At 39.4% G+C, this 12,286-nt stretch overlaps 1 protein-coding gene across 1 annotated transcript in view; it reads left to right on the top strand.

The window, feature by feature from the left end:
* PRKG1 (protein kinase cGMP-dependent 1) overlaps positions 1 to 12,286 on the top strand; it is a 1,293,658-nt gene that overhangs the window by 786,991 nt on the left and 494,381 nt on the right. The window contains exon 4 of the mRNA XM_052661192.1: positions 5,040 to 5,145. Within this exon, the coding sequence (XP_052517152.1) occupies positions 5,040 to 5,145 (106 nt within the window). The remainder of the gene's footprint in view (positions 1 to 5,039; positions 5,146 to 12,286) is intronic.

The following is a 12,286-nucleotide window of genomic DNA, read 5'->3' as shown; positions in this document are numbered from 1 at the left end:
ACTAGGGAAGTCATGTCACCTACACTTAGGAGAGATATGCTGAATTTCAGTAACAGAGTAATAAAAATAAAGATGTTGTTTTCTCACTTCACATTCTCGAATCCCTTGCATTCCTTCCACAAACTCCTTCGGGCTCCATGGACCCCGGGTGTCTCCATTCAAACTTCTGTAACGATCACCTCAGACTGGTTGCCTTAAACAACAATGAATTTGCTCACAGTTTATGTCACAGAACTCACAGGAGGTGTGGAGTTCAAGATCAGGCAGCTAATACAGTGGGGTTCTTGGTGTGAGATCTCTTCCCAGTTATATCCTCAAGTGGCGTTATCCTGACGTGTGCATTGGGGCAGGGAGACTCTTTCTATAAGGGCACTAAACACATCATGAGGACCTCATCCTCAGTGCCTCGTCTAGACCTGATAACTTCCTGTACAACTGTGATTTGTAATAAAAAATATATATTTGGTCTTCATCTCTTTTCTGGCATTGAGCTCCTAAAATCCTTGGAAATTCATTCTTGGAATTTCCTAAGCGAGGAAAGCAACTAATCATCGACCAGATTTGGCAGGAATAATAGTTTGTTGGCCTCTGCACTAGACCACGAGTTTCTTGAGGGCAGGAATTGTCAGCCTATTTTCTGTCCCTCATATACAGCAATAGTTTCAACTAAATTGGTGTGAAATAAATATGGGCAGAATAAACCTTTGAGTCATGTGTTCTGTACCCACACATGCTTTCTGAGAATTATTCCAAAATTTGAATTTGGCAACAGATACATTCCTTGATAGGAGAATTTGAGCCAAACCAGATTTGTGGTTTCATAGTCCAGCACAGTTTTATGTCTTATTCTTCTATGATTTTGGTGCCTCCTAAACAAAGGCTAATTTTACCTCTGTTGAAGGTATTCTTGGTATACTCATGCATGTAAGAGATCAGGGTAAAGGTAACTTGTATCTTTTCCATATAGTTCAGTCTGGCCTCAACCTGAAGAAAAAATGACTAATGTTTCAGTAGAGCATTCTAGATACATAACTGAATGAAAAGGGAAATGCCTTCAGCCAGACCTTTTTTCTGCTTTATGCTCCTCTGACTTCTTTGTTCACCAACAGCAGTCGTTGTGAAAATCGCAGGAATTTTGTTCCTGAAGTGCATATACCCTACAGAGATTAATACACCACTTAAGATCAAAGGTAAATGGGTTTTTAAAAAAGCGTTCTCTTCAAGTTATAGAAGCAACAGACTTATACTCCAACAGGCTGTTTAAGAAGCAAGATACTAATCACAGCTCCAGGATAGCCATGCTTCTGACAACACAGCAAGGTGATTGTTGGTCATGCTTGCCCACCTGTATAAAATGCTGACCTCACTAATGTGTATATTGGCTGCATATAAAAAAGATGTTGGCATCTTGCCCAAGGTCATGGGAAAACTTGCAGTTTCCTCAAGCCATATTCATTATCATACAAAATATCTGAAACATGGTTTTAGACAGTTCAACAGCCCATGGAAATGGAAGTAGAAGATAAAAATACTGAATTCTGTGAACTTATTTTTAGAGATCATTTTTCAACACATGAATCATGATATCTAATAAATTCAGTTTAGACATTTAAATGTAATCTTAGAGTCTGACTAGACATATATATATATATATATTGCAGGTGAATTTCATGTAAATATATTAATTAACAATTATACCCAATGGTTATCAAATAAAAAGCAAGTTTCTTGAGTTGGGGGAGGTTATAAGAAACGAGACAGGGACTTTTCTATGAGGGAATATGGTACATTCTTATTTGAGCTAACATAATACAGACATAGAGATAATTGATAATATTAGCAACATGTGTAAAGGGCCGATGAGTGACACAGATAGAGCTATAGCAATTCATAGGACTAAAGGTTGCTGATCAGGAGAGACCACAGATGGAAAACGGACTTGGAAGTGTGAACTAACACTAATAATGCTGCAGGTAACTCAGTACACACACACACCCCTCTACTTCCCTCCCACCCCCGCATCCACCCAAGCTTTTGGCTATTACTCCCATTGTTGTCTTATTCACTTAGACCCTCCTCACTTCATTGCTGAGTTACTGCGGCCTCTGTCTCATGCTCATTACTCCTTGTCTGAATCTGAGCACGCAATGCATGATCAGAACAGTTTTCCTCATGCTGAGCTTTCATCATATTATCGCTCTGTCCCACGGTTTGTACATCAAGTCCATATTTGATGACACTAGTGATGGTCTGTATTCTGCTTGACTAAGGTGTTTCTGAATCCAGTGTGTCCCTTCTAGATTAGTCTTTCTCAGCTATCACCATGATCTTATCTTTGGGTTTCAGAGATTATAATAGAAGCCTTCATATACTGTTACCAGGGGTGTGCATTATGAAATCTTTCTGTAGGGCAAAGCCTTAAGATGCATCTATGCTGTATTTCATTCTAACATTATGCTTCCGATCATGCCTTTGAGATGTGTTTAAAAAACCCATATCATAGTAAAGCTATTTTTATTGCTGCTGTTTTTTAAAATAACACAATTTGTTGGTTATCCTAATTGATCCTTTGGAGGGAAGAGTATTTATACTCAAAATACATGGGAAACATTAAAAATGATGGTGAATATAGAAAATACTATTTTTTTTTCTAGTAAGCATTTTACTTTTTTAAATTTCCCCATGGTGTGTCCTTTAAAATTGTGGTTCTTTTGTTCTGTCTTTTTAAGATCTCTGCTAGCTTCCTGTTGTTCATCAAATTAATCCTTGCTTCTTCTGCCTGGCTTGAAGGACCCTGCATCAGCCTGCTCTCAAAACTGTGTAGCAGCCCTGTTGAAATCTGAGCCATTTCAGTCTATTTTTTCTCTGACTGGACTCCCAGAGCCCAAACTCATTCCTAATGGTGTTCTTGTTTATGTGCTTTCCCCACTTGACTGCCCTTTGTCTATCTCTGTCCTAGTTCAACTTCTGTTGTTTTTCAAAGTTCTACTTCTTACGAATCCTGTCAAGATTTTCTCAGTCCCTTGTGGTGGTATCATCCAGCTCTTTGGTTCATCTCAAGTAAACAGGTGTTCTGGAAAAGAGCCCGGACTCAACCGAAGGAACTAGAATGTAACTGGAGAATATCTGTGAGATGAGCTTTGTTTTCTGATGAAGGTTCATTTTTGAAGGCTATTTGGAATGGAGCCATGTACACACCAGTCCGTGCTCCCTTGTTCTTTTCCTACTTAATTGAACATCTCTTTTCAATAAAGAACTGGCTAAGGAAGAAATCATGTTTTCTTTCTAAGCTTCAAATAATTGTTCAAGGAAAAATTAGGTAAAATTCAAAAAAATAAAGTTTTATTCTATTTAGTCAATAATCCTTTTATCATCTTTTCCCTCGGTGTGTTACTTCTAATATCTTCCCTCAGGGCACATACATGGCCTACTTATTCCAACGTTTTCTCCACTTCCTTACCCCACACCTTGATCTATTGCATTCACTGGGCTTGGTCTGAGAACTTTGAAGAAAAGAGAACTGCGTTCATCCATATTTCTATGTTTGATTCATTAAATTATGAGTGCTCAGTTGCTCAGTTATGTTTGACTCTTTGTGACCCCATGGATTGTAGTCTGCCAGACTCCTCTGTCCATAGCATTCTCCAGGCAAGAATACTGGAGTGGATAGCCATTCCTTTCTCCTGGATATCTTCCTGACCCAGGGATCAAACTCAAATCTTCTGTATTGCAGGTGGATTCTTTACCACTGCACCGCCTGGATTTCCCTCATTGAACTATAACCTGGCCCCATTCACTGGTCTTGCTCAAACCTGTGCACAGCCCTTCTCTACCCTATACTCTGTGGGTACGATGTATGCATGCATGCTAAGTAGCTTGAGTGGTGTCTGACTCTTTGAGACCCTATGAACTGTAGCCCGCAGGGCTCCTCTGTCCTTGGGGTTCTCCAGGCGAGAATACTGGAGTAAGTTGACATTGGCTACTCCAGCGGGACTTCTGACCCAGGGATTGAACCACATCTCTTGCGTCTCCTGCACTGGCAGGCAGATTCTTTACCATTAGAGTCAGACACGACTGAGCAACTTCACTTACACTTTTCACTTTCATGCATTGGAGAAGGAAATGGCAACCCACTCCAGTGTTCTTGCCTGGTGAATCCCAGGGATAGGGGAGCCTCGCGGGCTGCCGTCTTTGGGGTCGCACAGAGTTGGACACGACTGAAGTGACTTAGTAGCAGCAGCAGCAGCAGCAGCGCTATCTGGGAAGTCCATTATGAAAATTTGCAGACATAAAAATAGAGAGCATAGTAAAATATGCCCGTTACATACTCATCACACAGATTTAATTATCAACATTTTTAGCATACTCTTCTTTTAAAAGAAAGTTTTATCTTAATATTTCTGTTTTCTTACACTGTAACATCTGTCTTTTTCTAAAACTTGTCTTTTAGTCATGTGCTTATTAGATCAAAAGGTGATCTACCCTGTGGTGTTGAGTTTCTGTACTTAATCATTGTCAAAGCCAGTGGTATGGGAGAACAGAAATTAAAATTCAACAAACATATCTAATATAGTTTTTTATGGTAACTGTGGGCACAGGGTACAATTTAATTGTAATTATCATTTCTATTAACTCCTAAACCTGAATTTACACCTGCATTTTTTACAATTAAAACATGGTCATGTGAGTCATTAACACTATTCTGGTTAATTACCAAGTGTTACTTCTTGTGAACCTCTCTTTACATGGTTTTCTTTGTATATAACTAAATACTTCCAATGTGTGCTTAGGTCTTATCATCCCTTGACAACCTGAGTGACAGGAACCTTCCTTACAGATAGTAATACTAGTGTTAAATTATGGACTACATTTTGTCTGTAAGAACTTGTCTTCTTAACTAAATAGAATAGCATTAGGATATTAGCTTTAAACGAAGGTTAATCACTTTCATTCCTCTGAATAACTCATCACTTTTACAGAGTATAGTTCACTGTTGAAGTTCTCTAATTTTTCCCTATTTGTTTTTTCTTTTTCCCCAGCTCTTGTAAATGTGAAACTCTGGGCCATTGATCGACAATGTTTTCAGACGATAATGATGAGGACAGGACTTATCAAGCATACCGAGTATATGGAATTTTTAAAAAGGTAGGAGGCTTTTCTTTTCTCCTGAGAGTGTTTTATTGTCTTTTCAACCTTTTCCTGAAATGCAGCCCAGGGAACACTTTTTGCCTTTATCTCCTTCTTATTAGCCTACTAATTTATGGAAGTACAAGATTTTAGACTGGCTTCTTTCTATTTCTGCTGCCAAATTTCATGATATGTGCTTAAGTCAGAACTTCGGAGTTTCATTCAATATTCTGTTATAGAGGAGAGAAACAAGTGAGTATCTGCATGAACAAAAAAGGATATTGAGGTCATCTCTATTTATCAGTTAATATATTGTAACTCTTCTCCAGCAACCCACAGTATAAGACTGAATCATCTCTTATATGAAGTTACGTATTAAAGATCAGACGACTAAGGTGAAAAAGTTCCAAGAAGCAGCTTATTATCCTTTAATCCTGAGTTTAATTTCCAAAATTAAATTCATTTTATGTTGCAGTTCTGAAGTATCAAAGGCTTTTCTTGTCTTTATATTATATATTATCATAATAACTCAATATACCATGGGAATTAGAATGAAACACCAGTTTTCATTTCTTAGGAATATACTGGTATTCATTGAAATTAATTTGTCTCTAAGCTTATTTTAGAGAACCTACATTATTTTGTCATTAAAAATAATATTGACAACTTTGCCTTTTTTCAGAAAGTAGTTATTTTGTACAATTTTTCTTTTGAAAATAGAATCATCTTTAAGTAGTTATATATAGAGTATGTGAGCTAAATGGGGGTACAATACCAATTCATTTTCATTTTTGAGAGCTAAAATGTGAAACTGGCCTTTTCATTTTATATTTTTATTTTTGGCGAATAAATGACCTAAGTTGAACTAAAAAAATCGAATTCATACTTTGTATCAGTAATACAAAAATTTTAATGGATATTTATTGAATTTTCTTAAATGCAGTTGTATACTTGGATATTTCTTTTGGTTTGTTTCTGATTAACTGTTCATACATTTTTCATTTCCACATATTTTTCTTTATATTCTTGCTAAAATTCAAATATGTCAAATGATAATGTGTTAAAAAAAATTACTGTGTTGGTAGGGTGTCAGTTTTTTATCTCAGTGTGATTTAGTGAAACACTTAGGAAAAGTGGAAATGGGAGTTTCTGTTTAAATGTTAGTATAGTTCACAAGGAAATGATTCAAGTGCCACATGATACGGCACTTGTATTAATATGCATATAGATATATGTTGATATGTGTATTGATATATAGATGTGTGTATGTGAATGGAGAGGGATGGAAGGAGACAGAGTGAAAATTCACTGTAAGCCTCTACCAAAGTGCAAGTTACTGATTTTCTTGTGACCTAGCCCTGAAACAGAAAGATCCCAATTGGTAATCAGCGAGATGCTTGTTTGTGGGACAGAACTCATTGTTTGTCTCACATACCTAGGAGCTGGGTACTCACCACACTGACTTCAGCTTCCCTAAGTTTTCATAAGGAAATGGAATTGTGGCAATGCTGTCTTGCATGACACCAACAAAAACTTTTTAGAGGCACAGTTTCAGGAAATTGGAGATCTCTCCCTGCTGTGTGTGTGTGTGTGTGAGTGAGAAATTCACCCTGGATAAACTTTTATTTTTGTAATGTTCTCAGAGCTATTCAAATTTGTCATCTATTTTGACAGTTCAAACCTTACGCCATAAACGTTGGTTCTGTAGGATTTGCGAACATTCCTTGTTGGTCATCTTAGAGCAAGTGGAGTTTACCTGATGTAATGTGAAAGAGCGAGGCCCGACTTTGATGTCACTTTGCATCTGGCCACTCTGGAAAACATCAAGTCCACATCATTTGCATGCATAGTACTGGGCTGGGAGTCCAGAGAGATGACACAATGACCACTGTTGCCTCGGGCTGGTTTTAATCTTCCTAAATTATGACAGTGACCAGCTGGCTCCCTCTATAACCTTTCAATGGCTGGCAGTTCCTGTTGAATTAGCTATAGCCTCATTAACTGGATTTAAGGTCCTGCCCCAGCCAGCGGCACCCTGCGTTTTCAGCCTGCTTTCTTCTTGCCCTGGGGCAAACCTAATGATTCCAGGTGCTCAAGCAGACCCTGTGCTTTTACACAGCCTCCTGCCTCTGTTGCCTTTTCCCCCACAGTCAATGTTCATGTCTCCACTGTTTATATCTTCACTAACTAGAAGCTTCCCTCTCCATAGATACTGGTGTTTCTACTGAGAAGTAACCTCCCCTTCCTCTGAAGCCCCATTTCTACCATGTTTTCTACTATATTATAACCTCACTACTAAACTCAACTCTACTTTTAAGCTATAAACTTTGAAGGACTAGAGCCATTTCTTAAGCATCTTGATACTCTTCTTTAGCACAAAGCTTGTCCTTTTGTGGACAGGGATTTTATAGGACAGTGAGTGTGGGGCAAGTATGTAATTTGCAGGGCCCACTGGAAAATAAAATTCAAGGCTCTTTTTGCAAAAATAGGGAAACATTTCAAGTCACTGGTGGCATAGTATTAAAGCATGCTGCTGCTGCTGCTGCTAAGTCGCTTCAGTCATGTCCGACACTGTGCGACCCCACAGACGGCAGCCCACCAGGCTCCCCCATCCCCGGGATTCTCCAGGCAAGAATGCTGGAGTGGGTTGCCATTTCCTTCTCCAGTGCATGAAAGTGAAAAGTGAAAGGGAAGTCGCTCAGTCGTGTCTGACTCTGAGCGACCCCATGGACTGCAGCCTACCAGGCTCCTTCATCCATGGGATTTCCCAGGCAAGAGTGCTGGAGTGGGGTGCCATTGCCTTCTCCAAAGCATAGGGATCGTCTAATCTTGGGTCCTGCACTATTATCCTAGTGAAATTAAAAGTGAGTAATACTCATTCCTCCATTTTCCAAAGTTAATGTGTTCTGCCATTTATTTGGCAAAGCTGTTGAGATGCCATATATTTCCCAAGGAAATGATAGATCTTGTCAAAAACTAAGATGATCAAAATTGAACTTGTCTATCATAACTTCAGAATTATTCTTATTTCCCTGTGTATTGTAGATTTTAAAAATTTGCTTAACACTCTTTTACATTATGTAAAAGCTTTAACATTTTATATTGTTAAGTCAACCAAAATTTTTTTTCCTTTATAGTTTCATGTTTATAAAGACTTACTGTGTCATAAAAATATAGACTTAACTCCAAAATTCTCTGTAGCAGCCTGTGTGTGTGTGTATGTGTGTGCATGTACATGCATGTGGAGGGGTGTTTTTGTCCAGTACACTTGCTAAATATAACTTTGATCTGAATTTTTCTACTATAGACACATGCACTATTTTGTTAAGCAGTTAAAGCAATTGTGACACTATAAGGAAAAAAGAAAAACTCTGGGAAATGGTTTTAGAAATCATCAGAATTCTTTGCAGTGAGGGTCTCTGTTGTACATAGGAATGCCTTCCTAATGAAGTGATTTCAAGGGTAGAGAGAGACTGAAAGAGGAATGATTGTATTATCACTGCTCACCTCCCTATACCGCTTTTCATCACTTTTCTAAACAAGCAGTAAATTTGAGGGGTAGGAAAAGGGGACACATCAGGCATGGAAATGCAGAGCCAAAATGCAAGGGTTTCTTTCTTACAGTCAGCTTTTATTTTCATTTCAGTGTTTTAACCCATTTTATAGATACTAGTCATGTGGTTTGGCCTCCTTTTTGCTATTAAATGCCACGTCAAACGTGATTCTAGTTCTTTAATGCTGTTTAGTCCATTCTCTTTTGTGCTTATATTTCACATTCCCTGATGAAAACACAGATGTTCCTATGCAAGCATAGCAAAAAAAAAAAACAAAAAAAAACCAAAAAAAACACTTTTTTTCCAGACAAGCAAGGCACGGTTTCTGTAGGTCTGGTAGCAGTTTTGTCTGTTGCCAACATTTTCCGTCTTCTTTGGCTACTGAACCATGGACTAGTTTGACAGATGGATTCTGAAAAGTGAGCCAAATAACTGCCAGAGCCCACTTGTGTTGCTTTCTCCTGAGCGTTCTCTCTGTGCCGCTATTGCGACGCACCTGTACCCAGAGCAGCGCTAGAATGCAGCTGTGTGGCCAACGGGATATACTTGTAGGAACTGGGTTTTCTCTGTACCCAGAGCAGCGCTAGAATGCAGCTGTGTGGCCAACGGGATATACTTGTAGGAACTGGGTTTTCTCTGTACTCAGAGCAGCGCTAGAATGCAGCTGTGTGGCCAACGGGATATACTTGTAGGAACTGGGTTTTCTCTGTACCCAGAGCAGCGCTAGAATGCAGCTGTGTGGCCAACGGGATATACTTGTAGGAACTGGGTTTTCTCTGTGCTCAGAGCAGCGCTAGAATGCAGCTGTGTGGCCAACGGGATATACTTGTAGGAACTGGGTTTTCTGTTCATCCCAAACTAGGCTGCTGCTGCTGCTGCTGCTGCTGCTGCTGCTGCTGCTGCTGCACCTCGTATTTATCTTAATGCCTCACTGACACATCAGAAACACAACAGGGACTCTTCGGAATTTAAATTACTCAATCAAGCTTGCTGATCCTCAAAAAAAAAAGTAAAACTTTTTTTGATCCACTAAGGAGTCTCGTTAAGGCAGGTAACCTTGTGTCATCATGCTGCATAGAACCTCTCCACGACTGCTCCTCACTCTTAAGATAGAGTAGTTCTTTGGCGTTGTCTCCAAAGCCCTGTCTCCTTCGGCTGCTGCTCACCTCTCCAGGCTCATCTCACTCTCCGTCTTCTTCCTCGTCTTCTCATTGCCTCTTTGCTCTAGTCACGTTCAGTCCGGTCCAGTCCTCAGTCGTGTCCGACTCTTTGCGACCCCATGGACTGCAGCATGCCGGGCCTCCCTGCCCATCGCCAACTCCCGGAGTTTACGCAAACTCATGTCAAGAAGAAGAGTGGACTTTTAGTAAATCATAGAGCTACAATGCTGAATTAATCCTTCTGCCATGGTTTTCTTGTGGAAAGCCCTGCTGCACATGTTGGTGCTGTGTACTGTGTTAGTCACTCAGTCAAGTCCAACTCTTTGTGAACCCATGGGCTATAGCCTGCCAAACTCCTCTGCCCATGGAATTCTTCAGGCAAGAATACTGGAGTGGGTAGCCATTCTCTTCCCTGGGGGATCTTTCCAACCCAGGGATCAAACCCAGGTCTCCTGCTTTGCAGATAGATTCTTAACTGTCTGAGCCACCATAGAAGCTCAATATAAAGGTTCCTTATTCTATATGCCCATTCCTAGGGAGTAAGGCCAAATCTGGTTTGCTATTCCACCTTATCTTCTAAAACAATAATACTTGTAGACACCTAACATAATTAAATATGTTACTTACATATGTGTATTAGAAAAGTAAGTAATATTCCTTTTAAAAAAGCAGTATGACTTTTCTTCTATAAACTCCTGCTAACTTTTATATATCAGAATGTCATTCACTATGAGGATAATTTCATTTTGGTTTGACTGTGACTTCAGCCTCTACCCCAGACCAAAACTTATTGAATCTTCTCTTTAATTCCTTTACATTTCTCTCACCCAGTAGTTTTTGCCATACCTACCACTAGCAGGTGCCTACATAACGATGCATCTTCATGTCTGGTCTGATACAGCAATAATGATTACATTTTAGATTTAGAAAAATTTAAGACAAGATAGTTTCATCTCTGTTGACATGTTATAGGTATAGCAGTTGACTCTTAGAGCCCAGAATAAAGTCATATTTAGTTATAAAGAAAACTTGGAACCCAGGTTTATGAATTCCCCATCTGAGTATCCTATAATATATGGACGCAAGTTCATAGTCTGTATATTATGAAGCTCTTCACTGTAGCAAGCTTAACATGAGAGTGGGTTGGTGGTATTATTTTTGCCTCTCCAAAAAGATAACTTACAAAAAGTATTAATTTGTTGTCATATAGACATTTTTCTATACTCTCTATATATGTATTTTATTTTTTGGACATGCCTCATGGCATATGAAATTAAAAGACGCTTACTCCTTGGAAGGAAAGTTATGACCAACCTAGACAGCATATTAAAAAGCAGAGACATTACTTTGTCAACAAAGGTCCATCTAGTCAAGGCTATGATTTTTCCAGTGCTCGTGTATGGATGTGAGAGTTGGACTATAAAGAAAGCTGAGCGCTGAAGAATTGATGCTTTTGAACTGTGGTATTGAGGAAGACTCTTGAGAGTCCCTTGGACTGCAAGGTGATCCAACCAGTCCATCCTAAAGGAGATCAGTCCTGAGGGTTCATTGGAAGGACTGATGTTGAAACTGAAACTCCAATACTTTGGCCACCTGATGCGAAGAGTTGACTCATTTGAAAAGACCCTGATGCTGGGGAAGATCGAGGGCAGGAGGAGAAGGGGAAGACAGGATGAGATGGTTGGATGGCATCACTGACTCAATGGACATGGGTTTGGGTGGACCCTGGGACTTGGTGATGGACAGAGAGGCCTGGCGTGCTGCAGTTCATGGGGTCACAGAGTCGGACTTGACCGAACTGAACTGAACATGGCATATGGGATCTTAGTTCCCTGACACGGGATTGAGCCTGAGGAGTGGAATCAACCATTGGATTTCTAGAGAAGTCCCTATACTCTATATGATTTAATTTCAGCCTTGGAATAATGAACTTTTAAAATGCCTTCAGGTATTTCTTTCTCTGATCCAGTTTAAAAATCTAAAAAATTTCGTATGCTTAACTCAATCCAACAGGTCACCTTATTTCACAGATTTTTATTTTCTATCATATTTATAAAAGAACATAGAGATACAGAGTTCTTAGAGTAGAATGTAAACTTGTAAAGGATAGAAGAGTTTTCTCATTCCACTAATGGGAGAGCCACGGCCTAGACTGGTTATGGAAGTTGCCCAGGGTCACACAGGCAATTGATAGTATGGTTAACCCTTGAACAACATGGTGATTGGGGCACCAGCCCTTTCGCAGTCAAACACTGGAGTGTAACTTATAGTCAGCCCTCTATACTTACGATTCCTCTGTATCTACCATACCACATCATCAGCTCCAACCAACCATGGATTGTGAGACACTGTAGTGTTTACTATAGAAAAAGAAATCACTGCTGTTCAAGAGTCAACTATATACTGATCGAATTCTCTGCCCTAAAGTAAAGCTGAAATTGTGCT

Source organism: Budorcas taxicolor, chromosome 23, assembly GCF_023091745.1.
Source record: "Budorcas taxicolor isolate Tak-1 chromosome 23, Takin1.1, whole genome shotgun sequence".
Classification (NCBI taxonomy): Eukaryota; Metazoa; Chordata; class Mammalia; order Artiodactyla; family Bovidae; genus Budorcas; species Budorcas taxicolor.
Note: the sequence above shows the minus strand (reverse complement) of the source record. Positions and strands in the feature narration are given on the sequence as shown.